The following is a 14,603-nucleotide window of genomic DNA, read 5'->3' as shown; positions in this document are numbered from 1 at the left end:
TACAAAATAGGGGCTGTTTGCTTGTCGTTCAAGTAATCTACACGCCACCCGCCATATGTAACGGAGGAATCGAAATACAGTAGGAACAGATAGTTTCGATATCATTTTTTAATTTTCTCCTTATATTATACGATGCGCCATCGAGATATCGGCCATAGCGCCTCCAAGCACTTGTTGTAGACATACATTTCGCTTGCATTCCAGACATGTTTTGGCGCGGATAACTATGAAAATTAATGTTATTTGTTTTTATGTTCTTTTCTTATTCCGTATGAAACGTGACGTCATGAGACATGACAATAAAAAGTCAATAAAATTATATTGATTTTTTAAAATATTAATACTTTTTTTAATTAATGTAATATGTTTAATATAATTTTAAATTTTAAATTAATGATTCGTAAAATACTATGATACAATTATAATTTTTTTGATTGCGTCAATAAAAATACTTACATAGTCCAAAATTGTTATGGATCTACTTGGATATGATTTAGGACATTACATTTTATATAATATCTTTTATTTATTTATACTATACTTATTTATTTATTCTATTTATTTATATTTATATTTATAATTATATTTATTTATAGATAAACATCAATCAATAAGTGACTGCAATTGCTTCCCTCGCCACCTGTGTGAATTACGTCATCGCGAATTGCGTCATCGCCTTATCTTTTATGGGCTCGCATCGTTATATGAGTCATTAATTTATTATTGCAACTGGTCCACCGTATCGCGACTCTCGATAACCGGCCACCATGAGTTCACGATGTGCACTCCTCTATATGTGTACGTTGAAATTGATGTGATCGGTGTCTTGTGACGTTGTGACACCAAATTTTTTTACACTATTTTTTTTAATTTATCTCAATTTATTTATTTACCTTACTTGTTGATTACATTTTTAAATATTAAATTAGAAAAAAAAACATTTAATTTTATTATTGTTACTGCGATACGTATGTATACTGCCTATTAATAACCTGTACCTATTAATGTTTATTATAGAATTTGCTTTGACTTTGGGTCCCAGCTACCACCTAATTAATTTAATATACCTACTTAGTTAATTTAGGTATTTAATAATTTAGGGTACAAATGCATAATTAATTGTAAAATTAAAGTAGAGTCCTTTAAAAAACCGGCCAAGTGCGAGTCGGACTCGCCCATGAAGGGTTCCGTAGCAGCAAGTAGATGACATAATATAAAAGTTATAAAATAACTTGGTTTTGCATAGTGTTTGTATGAACGACAAAGTTATATTTGCGGTTTTTAAAAATGTTTTATTTCTTAAAATCTAATTATGATATCTCGTTCAAACCAATTTTCATTGGTAGATTCCATTGAAATCTATAGCATATATTTTTTTTAGTTTTCTCACTCTTTTATTTTAAAAGTTAGAGGAGGGACACTCGTTTTTCCACTTTGGAAGCGTCTAACTTTTAAACAATTGATTTTAACGAAAAATGGTTTTAGGAACCTTAATGTCTTTTTTAAAGACCTATCCATAGACACCCATCACGGATATGTTAGCTGTAATTTTTTTTTTTAATCAGTTCCATATATGGAGTATAAATTTATTATTTTTTATTCAAAATTCGAATAGCGGTTACCGAAATACATCAACCTACAAAGTTTCAACTATGTAGGCCCAACAGTTTCGGAAATAAATGGCTGTGACATACGGACGGACGGACGGACGGACAGACAGACATGACGAATCTATAAGGGTTCCATTTTTTGCCATTTGGCTACGGAACCCTAAAAACAATCCCATGCAGGGATGAAATGTTTAAAATTTTCATGAAAACTGATTTAATTGAAGAATTTATGGTAGTAGACATAAAAAAATATGTTCGTGGAAACATCTTTTAACAAAAACGATAATGGAGCCACTTTGGCCAACAGGGAAACCTGTCTCTGAAGCTAAATTAAAAGATTTAAAAAGTATGTTACACCTTATTCCACAGGACTTACATGATTTTTATGTGAAACTTGTTGGACAAGATGATATAGAAGACGATCTTGCAGGTTTTTCAGGTCAACCTGATTTTGAACTTGAATTTTGCAAATAGGTTACAATGTAACTCTTTTATACATCAATCTCTTAAATAACTAGATGAGGCCAGCATTTCCTATCGAACTACTCTGAGAAGAAATGCCGAAACAAACTCAGAGGTCATAGTCTATTTTAAAGTCCAGACAAAATCAATTAAATATGTCGGAGAACCGTGCAAGTTGATTCTGTAGTGGTCTTTTGAGGAAAGAACCACAAACGAGCCCAGCCAACCCACCAACCTGCAGTCAAATTGAAAGAACCGGTTGCGGTACCGTTTAGATGTTAAGCCCGGTACCAGATTTAGAAGTCGCACTTGTGACTACTTAACAGACAAAGAGAGTATGGTAGGTAATCATATTTTAAATCAAAGTCATACGTAGATTCGTTATCATTATTTTGGTTCAGATACTTGTAGAGATAGGTCCAAACAAAGAAACGTTGCTAAAGAAAATAAAGAGAAAAGAATAAAAATATTTTTCCAAACGTTGCCTAGGCAACGAGTTATTGATTCGGAGACGAGTCGAGACCAAGTGGGTAGATCCTTCTCCCACTTAGCAACTAATTGTGCCATAAATAGACGTGTTTTCCTGTAAAGAAGGAAAATAACAAAATAATCCCTAATTAATTAGGTATTATGTCTACCGGATGAATCACGTAGGTAATTATTTGACGAGGACATCGAGTGGTTTGTGTGATCAGTGAGCAGTATTCCGCGGCACACGACGACTGTCGCGGAATGCTGGTCACGAATATGAGCCTCTAGCATGACTTGAAACTAGTCGAGTTTAGTTAAGTCCGAGAAACATAATAAATAATTTAGTGTGTCCAACAAATTTATAATATACACATAATCCGCTGATTGATTTTAGCTTTAGCATGTTTTCTATAGGGCTTCCAATCCCGCAGCCTGAATTCAATCTCAGTATTTGCGGGACTACAAATTTTAAATCCCGCGGGATCTCGGTATTTGCGGGATCCCGCATATTGAAAATATTCATATTGAAAATGAATTAATCAACTAACTCCGCATTTATTTAAATATTATTATAAGTATGAGATCAATCAAATTACACCGTTTATTCTTCACAAATACAGCAACAAATACTGAAAAAACATAAAATCTATCTTCTTCATAAAATACACCAAAAAAATAAAATATCAACTAAAAAAACAAATTTCGACTGAAAATTAAAGTTAGTTTGTCAGCTAAAGCTTTTAATTGAAAATATTTGCGAAGGAACCACAACATATCTAAAATGTCATCTGCCAAACTGCTGCGTATTTTAGAAGCAATATAGCCACCAGCAGAAAATGCCCTTTCGGCTTCCACACTTGGCGGCGGTATTCCTTTTAATGCTTTATATGTAAATGTAAGATATTTTCCCATTAACCCCCCAGATTCATAGAGAATCATTTCTTTTTTTTATAATGGACTCAAGTGTATTAGCTCGAGATGGTGACGGGCAAAGTACATTACATGCTGACGATATAGTTAACTCTAACTCCCGTTGCAATTTAAGTCCCGCAAATCTCGCGGATCCCGCACCCGTAATCCCGCATCACGCGGGAGTGGAAAAATACGCGGGATCCCGCAATACCGAGATCTCGGTATATCGAGATTGGAAGCCCTAGTTTTCTATCGGTCAAAAAGTATAATTTTAAATTAAATGCAGATTTATCATTCAAATTATTAAATTAACCTTACACTGATGACTGTTGATGAAGCGAAAGAGGTATGTAAGATTCGTACCAATTGGCGCTCCATTGTTTCTGCCTACCCCCATGGGAGACAGGCGTGAAGTTATGTATGTATGTATTTTGAGACAGAATAATATTGTACGACTAACGCCACCTATTAGTGGATTAAATAAAAATAACGTGGCCGGTCACAAAGCTCGGCTTTTATTTCACTTAGGTAAGGAATAGTAACATCAACTTTACAATATTATATTTTCAACAATTAAAATCTTTAAACCTGCAGTGTCTTTTACTATTCAGATAACAAAAACATAAAAAAGCAATTAATTACATAAAATATTTTTTAAAATCATTAAAACCAATCAAAATAATCCAACTAAATAAAAGTACCAACTTAATTTCAAAGCGGCAACACCATCAAGTAATCACTTTGACAGATGACATTGACAGTTTTATACCGGCCGGACGGATTTGTGTTTATTTTTATCAGTGTCACTGTCACTAACCATACAGCCTACTGGTGTTTCAGTATTTTCTGATTAGACATTTCGTAATATAATTTATATTACAATAGTGAAATATAGTGTACATAACATAATATAAATAAAATGAATGATCCAGACAAACCTGAACCTTTACCCCGAACGAGGAGATTAGCTGCGGTACGTTTTGTTTCTTAATACTTTTTTTTAAATTTGTAAGTTATTTACAAATTAAGTATAAGTATAGGTAAATAGTTTAATATTAGGTTAAACATAGTTTTGTAATGCAGTATCAGTTGATACTAGATATAAATAATGAACATTTGTTCAGGTAAGTATACTTACTTTTAAAAACTTTACAACTTTGTCTAGAAAATATCTTTATTATACCTATTAAAACAATAAAACGCCAAGTTTATTTCGGTCTGGGGGGTTATCTTAGAATTACTAAACTTATCAACTTATGCTTCTGGAAACAACTATCTTTGATATCTATGCAGTTACTATGAGGTTGAAGAAAAACTTACTTATTATTTATTTATTTATGACTAAACACTACAACAAAACGCTATTATTACTAAACTTAAGTTTCTAGAAACTACAAACTTTAATTCACAGTTGAAGATAAAACTTACTTATAATTTATTACATTTATTTATTAACTACTGCCTCGTTGATCAAGTGGTTGCAAGTGCGACTGTTGGACAAAGTATTACGGGTGTGATACCTGGGTTGGGCCAAGTATTAGTGGGCTTTTTTCCTAATTTTTAGTACTTTACTTTACTACTAGTTAAGTACTTTACTTTTTAGTAGGTAGCCTCGGTAGTATTTCAAGACTATATTGGATAAAGTATTGTTGAATGTTTGTAACATAACACCATCATATGATAACCAGTTTGCTATTTCCAGTCACACATTATCACTAAAAATAATAAACTTTGCTTGGTATGTAAACCTGACACTAACTTATTCAGAAGAAATTCGATTCTCTAAATTGATTATTTTGCATTGAGTTTTATTTAGTAAGTGTAGTTGTGACAATTTATAACAGCACCTTTTAACGGAAAAAATATCTGAACTAATATATAAAGCTGAAGAGTTTGTTTGTCTGCTCAAACCAATGTCCAGAACCACTAGTCTGATTTGAATAATTCTGTTTTTATTACATACTTAGTCCCTTTATCAAGGAAGGCTATAGTTTATAAAACATCATGCTGCTATTAATAGGAGCTGAGCAGAGCGATTGAAACCAGGAATAGCTAGTGCATAATATACATATAGTAGTATTAAAAGTAGAAATAACATGTCCCACTTACTTAATACAAAATAAAATTTTAAGGAAAAACCTGAAAGAACCCTATTTTTATAACTAACTATGAGGAAAATAAATACAGGGCTGGTTGCATTGCCTAATAAGTAAATAACTAAGACTAATTAATTTAGTACTCATCAGTAAGTTTCTAAGTCTGTGTGCTCCATCTTCGGCCACATCTTCGCTTCGCTGTTCTAGTAGTAAGCGGGTAGATAGCCAAACGCAGACTTATCAACGCAACAAGAATACTATACTTTTAAACCTTATAATTCCCAATAGTTCATATCAAAATGTATTATCAGTAATGTAGTGAATTAATACAAATAGGTAAGTACCTATAGGAATAGGGTAGCAGATCGAACAAACTTATAAAAATATGTAATTGATACTAGGTAACTATGTAGATTTCGTAAGAAAAATAATTAAACCTAGTTTTAAAGTGGTAAACTGCTACGACATGCCAGTCATACACCAGATACCATCAGTTTACCTACCTATAGAATAAATAGGGCAAATAATTCTACACTATGTTTTCCTTAGTGTGGTCTCCATTCCAGAACACACTCGTTATTTTGTTTTGTGCCCTCGAGGTTGTCTAAGAAATTGCTATTTATTTATAGCCTTATTTTAAGCTATCACTGCGTTCATTCTCCAATTCTGCGTGTCCGTTTGCCGAGTGGCAAAGACCTCCAATCTTCTCTATTCTGGCCTTTCTATGACCACTGTACCCTAAATTATTCTCGCAACATGTCTAATGTCGTCGTAACACCATTTTTGTGGAAAAAATGCTAATACAAATTTACAGCTGTCTATATGTTGCTTCAGCATTTTTGTACTTAATTAAATTTTTGTAAAAATTGATTAAGTAACTATCATAATCTAAGGTATTACCGGCAAGTTGGCATGTTTTGAGCATTTCAGCGTCTTTAATCAGACAATAAAAGTTCGTAATTGCAGCCATAAACTAATATCGGTATAAAGAACAATAATTTATCATTTTATTGCATTGATAAAATAGAGCAATGTTTCCTTATATTTAAATTCAAGATCAAAGGTGAGGTAAGTCATGTGCGTATCTGCGGATGGCGAGCAAGGGTGGCTCACGGCCCGACCAGAAGTAGACCCGAGTGTAGGGCGCGTCGTCAAAGAGCCATCAGATCACCACAGACCTGTAGGGCTGATGCCTGATCTGGAGCTACTGACTACTTAGCAGGTTTACCGGGGATCCGGCTCAAAAACCAAGAATAGGAACGGGGTAGTTTTTACTCGCCTCGCCCAAGGCAGTATAGGTAATCTAAGAATTCGTAGACCTAGTTACGTTTTAGACGCATTAATACATTAGCTACTTTAATAATAGTGTTAAAGTACCTAGTATGGAGTCCAGAATAACGCATGACATAAAAAGGATTCACCCAACTCCTAATTAAGTACATAGAACTACTAATATTTAGGTATAACTAATTAGCAACAACTTCAATATTTTTCCTTCTTTAGACCTACCTACTTCAGAGTTCAGACATAAGTACTTGAAGTCATGCATTCACGTCATCAGCCTATAAGTGGCCACTGCTAGCCAAAGGCCTCGATTCACACAGAGAAGGTTTGAGCATTAATCACCACGCTTGCTCAATGCGGGTTGGCGAACTCATGCATTAGTAACTATAAAATAGTACTTCAAACACAAATATGTTATACAAAGCTAATCTATGCCGTATCTCATTGATATAGGCGCGCTATTCGCTTATCTCGACAAGTAAATCTCGGTGCCTAGTTACTGATAACGTATTGACGTTGTCTCGACAAGAATGAAGGTAATTGTCCTATCTAGTAGCTAGACAAATAAATGGACTCTTGTTAAGAATAAACATAAGGAGAGCGGTGAGAAACATTAGGTGTTTCTAAACGGGCATCACTAAAATGTTGTTGCACTATTGATAATTAGTTACGCAGTATAAAGTCCTATATGAAGTCTACATACTTGTACTTCCTAAGACTACCTATTTAGAAACCACTGATAAACGGTAAAGGAAAACATCGTGATTATAATTTCTTATTATAACTTTAAAATCGACAACCTCCATTGAGCAAGCGTGGTGATTAATGCTCAAAACAATCTCCGTGCGCGAAGAAGCTTCTTTGGTCAGCAGTGACCACAAATAGGCTGTTGATGTATAAGGCCCACTGTGAGAGACCACGTTTCTGGTCCATAGGTCTAATAATAAGTATAACAATAGGTAAATACTAATGGAAAAATAAACGTAAGATTAGTTTCTTAGTAACACAATAGGTGCCGCTTCCGCCACGTTAATTTACGACTTCTAACGTTTTTTTATAGCGATCATATAAAATATTTTGTTAGTGATTTGAAGCTGTTATCGATTTACAACATCTGTAAATCATTATTTTATTTCTTCGTTTTTATTCCTAAGTGCTAAGTAACTGACCCGATGAACTTCGTACCGCGTCAAACAATTTTCCCTGGACTTCCACAAATAATTCAAGAACCAAAACTGCCAAACCGATCTAGCAGTTCTCAAGTTTTAGAGAGACTCACAAACAGCAATTGATTTTTATATATAGAGATAGTTAGGCACCTGTATTAAACTTTGTTCCTACGCTTTATATTTTATGTCCCGTAAAATCAGTAGCAGCGCGACAATCGCCGCGTCGTGTGTCGCGGAATGCTGCTCATGAATATGAGTTTTTAGCATGGCTTGAAACTAGTCGAGTTCCTCGTCAAACAGTTACGTGAGTAAACCGATAACATAATAATTAATTTAGTATGTCTCACGAAAGTTACAATAAAATTATAAGTAACTAATTATTGTTTTATGGTAGGTATAAGCAGGTATACGTGCAGACGGATCATTTAACTTACTTGCTTATCAAGTTACTTTTGTTATTAAATAGAAATATGATTGATTGGAATTTCAAAGGCAGAATATGATTATAATTTTTTGAATTAATCCAAGGTATAAGTGGCTAATACAGGTATTATGAATTAATACTGTTTGCGTGAAGATATAGATTAGAGAACGGAAGAGGTGTGCCCTAATCGCAATGTTTGATGGTCTTTTGTCTGAATATTACAAAAATTTCAATGATTACCTACATCCTACATATATTGTCAAGGTCTCCTCAGAAACGTTAAGTATTCTCACTATTACTGCCATTTTTTATTAACTAGTAGACTTTCTTACTAAAAATATGATTTTTCACATTTTATGTGTTTTTATTGAGCTTATTGCAAAATTCTATCTTTGGTAAGCAAATCTAGAGCTAGATATCTTCCGATGCCTGACCTAGCTGGTTACCGAAGCAGGATCAGGTAGGAACGAGGTGGTATTTAGTCAGGTAGAGTGTAAAACTGCCTCCCACCTCGCCCAAGAAGTCATCGAATGACTTTCCTTCTTCAAAAACAAATTTATTTACAGATACATTAAGGTTACGACTTTTTTACTTTTCATGCCTTAGGTGAGGCGTGAGAGAGTGTCAGACTCTTACTGACTAAAAACCACCCCGTTCCTACTCCTGCTTTTCGAGCCGGAGCCCCGGTAACCCGTTAGGTAGTCCGCAGCTCCGGGGAAGATTACGACCTAACGAGTTATGTCTGACCTTAAAGAAATGACCTAATCGCCGAATTATTTAACGTTATCTTTCGCATAAAAACCGATAATTATGAAACATATCCGTACAACATATCTTTGTTATTAAGTAATATAATATCAACCGCATCGATTGTCTTTTATTAATAACATCGTATCATTTCATCTCTTGTTTTTTAAGAGAATGCTTACGGTGCTTTTCCATCAGAGATGTGTTATGTAGCTGTGCTGCGAGAATATAATAGCTAAGCTGTGAAACTATGTGACCGTTTCCACTGATACTAAGCTATGTAGCTGTGCGAGTAAGATGTGCTACGAAGATGCGCAGCTCGAGTATGCGATATAATGATAGTAGGGAAGCCATCCATAGCACTCTTTCTAGCACGCATTAATAACACGCGTTTTTCCATATCAAAACATATATTAGGTAGATGAGTCCGTTTCCACCAGTGCTACAGCAATTAATATGATTGGTGGAAGCCAAACGCATCCACAGCAACGTAGCATAGCACATCACTGGTAGAAAGGCATCCTTATTCTTTAAATATCAGATTTCATCACCGAATCAGGCATTGTATAATTTCTTAATTCTTAGAACCTAATAACAATAGAGCTTGGAATCTTGCTTGTTACTTAGCAACAGATGAGACGAATCTACCATGAAATCCTTGACTGTTGTTTATAGATTTAAATCAGTCATTTGGCATTTCATTGTCCCTTGCTACCACAATGGAAAACATATTTCGATATACAAGGTGACTAGTAATTAGTGAACGATATTTAAACACGTGATTGTACTCATGATTACAACAACTTTCCCAAAGAAACTTTTGGTGTATACTCGTTAATTTTATTTTTATCACAATAACAAAACAACAAAATTTCGCAAGGTGAAAACTAGTAACTAGGTAGGTATTTTGGAACGTTAGCTGCTAACAGCTGATCATGCGAAAGCACGCGCGCGCGAAATTTAATTGTTTTATTATTGTGATAAAAATAAAACTAACGAGTATACAAAAACAGTTTCTTTGGGAAAGTTGTTTGTAATCATGAGTACAATCACGTGTTTAAACATCGTTCACTAATTACCAGTCACCCTATATATGTTTTATATGCGTCTAAACAATATCATAATAACAAATACCTTTCTTTAAATGGTAGTACGGTGTAATCTTGCATTGTGGGACAATATTCGCGATAACCAACTGTGAGGTGGACGTATAGAGTACTGATTGCCATGTCGTGTTTACTCTTCGCTGTCTATGCATTTTTATTATATTTCGGATTAGTAACTTTCTAGTAGTATGTATGTGTGGGTGAGTGAGATTTTTTTTCTAATATATATTTGATGAGTCGACGTTTGGCCGCTATCTCGCCTGATGGTAAGTGATGATGTGGCCTACGATGGAGCACATCTGCCCATAAGCAACCTATTCACTCGGGCTTTGAAGATACCCAGGTTATAGCCATCAGGAAACACAGACTACGGATTTTTTTATCCTATGTGTAGTTGCATTTTGCTTCTGTGGACGAGTACTCCATACTGTATACCATTTTTTTTTTATTTTGTTTCTTGTTTTTACTTCGCGTTGATTGTTTGTGCCTGATGTTGCACTAAAAACATTTATATAATTATTGCGGGTCTACTCTACTACACATTTAAAAGACACAGAAAACATAAACTCTCTATAAAGCCTGTCATGACTAATACAGACACCAGCAAGTCAATCTAGACCAGTCCTGGCAATAAATTTTAACTTTACATCTATGTAGTAAGGTCTAAAATCTATTGACAGACTGGTGTAAGTTGATATGCGGATCTGAGCCCCTAGTAAGAGTTTGTTTTACGTTTAACGAAATCGAAACGAGAGCGCGTTCGGCGGTCTGATTGGTTGGTTCATTCGCGCCGGCCAATCAGAGAGCCGAACGCGCTATCGTTTCGTTTTGGTTCAACGTAAAGCAAACTTGTACTAAGGGTACTGTACATTTATACTAACCTTATTTTTCTTATAATTAAATACTCAGACGTCACTCAATTTTAACCGCCGTACTCAGAGTCATCTAATGGTTACTTAACCCAGTCCTTAGCAATTTAAGTAATTAATCATTAAATATCTCTGAGTGCGGCAATAAGACGCTTTCAAATATAGTTCTGTCTCAACAAATTCTTTGTTAATGACAGAGATAGCACGATATTTTAGTACCTACAACTTAAAATTGACTAGCATTTCTTTTCATACTAATAACCTTCAACTATTGCGTTTCAGACACATAACTATGGCTACACGGGAGTTCCCACCTTCGAGTTTGACGACGAACGAGCGGAAAAGCCCTGGCAACGGGTTAACAAACCATTCATTATTTACAACACCTTGTATACTTCACTTTGCATTTTTTCGAACACCATCTATACTCCATTCAAAAAGTTTTGTGTCACACAATTTTCAATCTTAACGTCTTGTAGTTTTGGTATATTTTGCTTTGCGTTTTAGACTGAAAATGGAATGCTGGATTAAAATGTTTGATGTTAATCAATTTTGAATTCTGTTGCATGTGATATTAAACTTCAGAATTGTTTGCACGTTTGTAAATATTGTTTTTGCCCCAAAATAAAGAAGCATGGGTAGCATTGTACTCATTTTTTTTTTATAACTTTTAAATGGAGTATAGATTATTTAAATATTGCACTAATCTAGTATTAGCACTAGCACTTATGTTTCATTCATTCATTCAATTACATTCAATACTTCAGTCACTCACATTTGTTAAATTCATTCATTCACTCGTTCATCTTTTCAATAACAAAATAATACAACTAATTTCATACATCTTCATTATCACATACAAAAAGCCATACGAACTGGTTCTTTGGTATGTATAACTTGACTTTTACATACAAATCTTTATTTCCTTGCCAATTCATTTCAATACTTTTGATATTTCAATCATTCTTATACATTTTATAGATTTTCTTATTGTGTAAATACTAATAATGCATGAAATCTAGATTGTTTTATTCCCTTTAAAATTGTTGAAATATGTGCTAAATAGCAGCTCATGTAGTGTAGATGTTCAGTCAACAAGGATGTAGCGTAGACTGTCCAGGCGATGCGTACTTAGGTATCGTCATAAGCTAATGTTCACATGTAAACAGCAGCTCATTTAGTGTAGATGTCCAGTCAACAAGCATGTAGCGTAGACTGTCCAGGCGATACAGGTATCGTCATGAGCTAATGTTCACATGTAAACAGCAGCTCATGTAGTGTAGATGTCCAGTCAACAAGGATGTAGCGTAGACTGTCCAGGCGACACACGTACTTAGGTATCGTCATGAGCTAATGTTCTCATGTAAACAGCAGCTCTGATCTATGTACAGGGATAGTAGCAAAATTGACTTTAGAAAAAAAACCATTTATAATTTTATTTTTTTATTTGTTTATGTTCTATAACCGCGCCTTTAAAATCAAATTTAATCTAAACTAATCATGCCCCTGATTTAATTATAACATAGAAACATAGGATTTTAGTTTTAAGATTATAATAGATTAACAATTAAATTTCCATATTAATTACTCAATATTGTAACAATCTATGATTGTTCTAGATTTATATTAATACCTCCTAGATTATTAGTCTAATCTCTATCGTGAAACTATTTTAATTTATTACCTTTGAAGATTACTAAACAATGTATCGTACGATATTCTACGATTAATCTTTTTAATTCTATAATATTTTAATCTGTTGAAATGTTTATCAATCGTCTTGTCTTAGGCATATTTCTGAATTTCTTAATTTTCCATTCACCTAAAAATTTCATTGATACATTTTGGCGCTTAGTAGGTGGCGCTAGTGTCGATTATTGTCTTTACTTGAATGAACTTTAATGAATGAATTTTAAATTGATGGACATATTCAAACCTTCAGATATAGTAGGTAATTTAGATTTATAGTTTCGTAAATAAAGAAAAATATGTATTGCTTTACTTTTAAAGCATTTCTTATCTACCTAAACGAATTTGCACATGCGTGAATCTAAAGGTTATCTATTATGGACCATATCAAATAGAAAAGAAAGATAGTGCATTTAATTTTTAACTCCACTGCTTATGTTATTAGGTTGAATATTGCATTTAATATGCTGAAAGATTATTGCATACTTATAAATGTGTACATTTTTATGATAATATTCAAATACATGTTATTTTAGGTTGTCGGCAGTCTCACTAAGAGAGGAGCTCACTTAAATAACCCAATCAGATCAGTAAGTTATAATACAGAAGGGATATTTTTGGAAATCGTGACGTCATTGGGATCAATGTTTGGGAATATATCGTATTTATTTATATTTATTTGTGATGTTGAAAAATGTTAGGGTGCTACCACACTAAACTATTGATTTTCGATCAATCCCATCGATCGACATCGGTCGATGTTGATCGATTAATATGCTTTAATTGATCGACGGGTACCGATTCACAAACCAATCGATCGGTTGGTGGTCGATGGCATCGATCGACGTCGACTTGTCAATTCTTCCATCGATCGATGGTATCGATCGATCAATTGATGTGGTAGAACCCTTATTTGTAATAGCCTATTTTGATGGCTGAATTCGGTGATGCACCACTGCCAAATATCTCGGGTTTTATATTAAATGTTGCTTTCAAAGGAGATTTAATACAGTGTTCGCTTATCCACTGCTTTGAAGAATATATTTATTTGTTTGGGTGCTTTTCTATGGTAAGTAAATTCGCAAATAAAAGGGTTTTTATTATGACATGGTAAATTATTTCTATGTCTAGCTTGAAGTAAGTTTGCATCTCTTTTTTTGGGAATAAAACGCATATATTTATGGTATAATATACCTATAGTCAAAGTCAAAGTCAAAATCATTTATTTCAAATAGACCAGGAAGGCACTTTTGAACGTCAAAGCAAATATAATAATATTAATAACGTCTGTCTGTCGGTCAGTCCTCTAGTGAAGCTATTTGCTCGTTCCAAAGTGTAGATTCCTATGGAGAAGAACGAGCAAGAAACTCCATAGGTTACTCTTTTTCAATCAGATTTACAATACAATTCAATTCTTCTTATAATATACATATTTCCATATAATATGTAAACCAAAACCATGGCCAAATTTTCTTTTAATTATTATGCTTAAAAATCACGCTTCTTGCCCCGAACTATCTATAGATAATCTCAACGCACGTTTTTAATTAGTAACTGTTGGTAAATAGGTGACCTAATTACTTTATCGCGAAATGTTTAATGCTAGCAGTCTGTGTTATCTTACAATATACACGTGAAATCAAGATAATGTTGATAAACGACCAATTCCAATAACCTATCTATCTGTACATTTGCCTACTAGAGATAGAATTTTGACATATTTTATATGCAGCTTATGTCAAAATACTATCTCTAGTAGGCAAA

General features: G+C 33.8%; 1 protein-coding gene across 5 annotated transcripts in view; it reads left to right on the top strand.

The window, feature by feature from the left end:
* Positions 1 to 4,247: 4,247 nt before the first annotated feature.
* Positions 4,248 to 14,603, top strand: part of LOC118279224 (endoplasmic reticulum metallopeptidase 1) — a 28,705-nt gene continuing 18,349 nt past the window's right edge. The window contains exons 1-3 of one of the 5 annotated variants that reach the window (XM_035598810.2): positions 4,248 to 4,428; positions 11,433 to 11,507; positions 13,376 to 13,429. In XM_035598810.2, coding sequence (XP_035454703.2) covers positions 4,375 to 4,428; positions 11,433 to 11,507; positions 13,376 to 13,429 — 183 coding nt within the window. In that variant the 5' untranslated portion in view covers positions 4,248 to 4,374. Of the gene's footprint in view, positions 4,429 to 10,529; positions 10,548 to 11,432; positions 11,508 to 13,375; positions 13,430 to 14,603 lie in introns of those variants that run through there. The other 4 variants (XM_050698260.1, XM_035598812.2, XM_035598811.2 and 1 more) reach the window with 4 other exon arrangements.

This window comes from Spodoptera frugiperda, chromosome 14, assembly GCF_023101765.2.
Source record: "Spodoptera frugiperda isolate SF20-4 chromosome 14, AGI-APGP_CSIRO_Sfru_2.0, whole genome shotgun sequence".
NCBI lineage: Eukaryota > Metazoa > Arthropoda > Insecta > Lepidoptera > Noctuidae > Spodoptera > Spodoptera frugiperda.
This window is presented reverse-complemented; position numbering and strand designations above follow the sequence as displayed.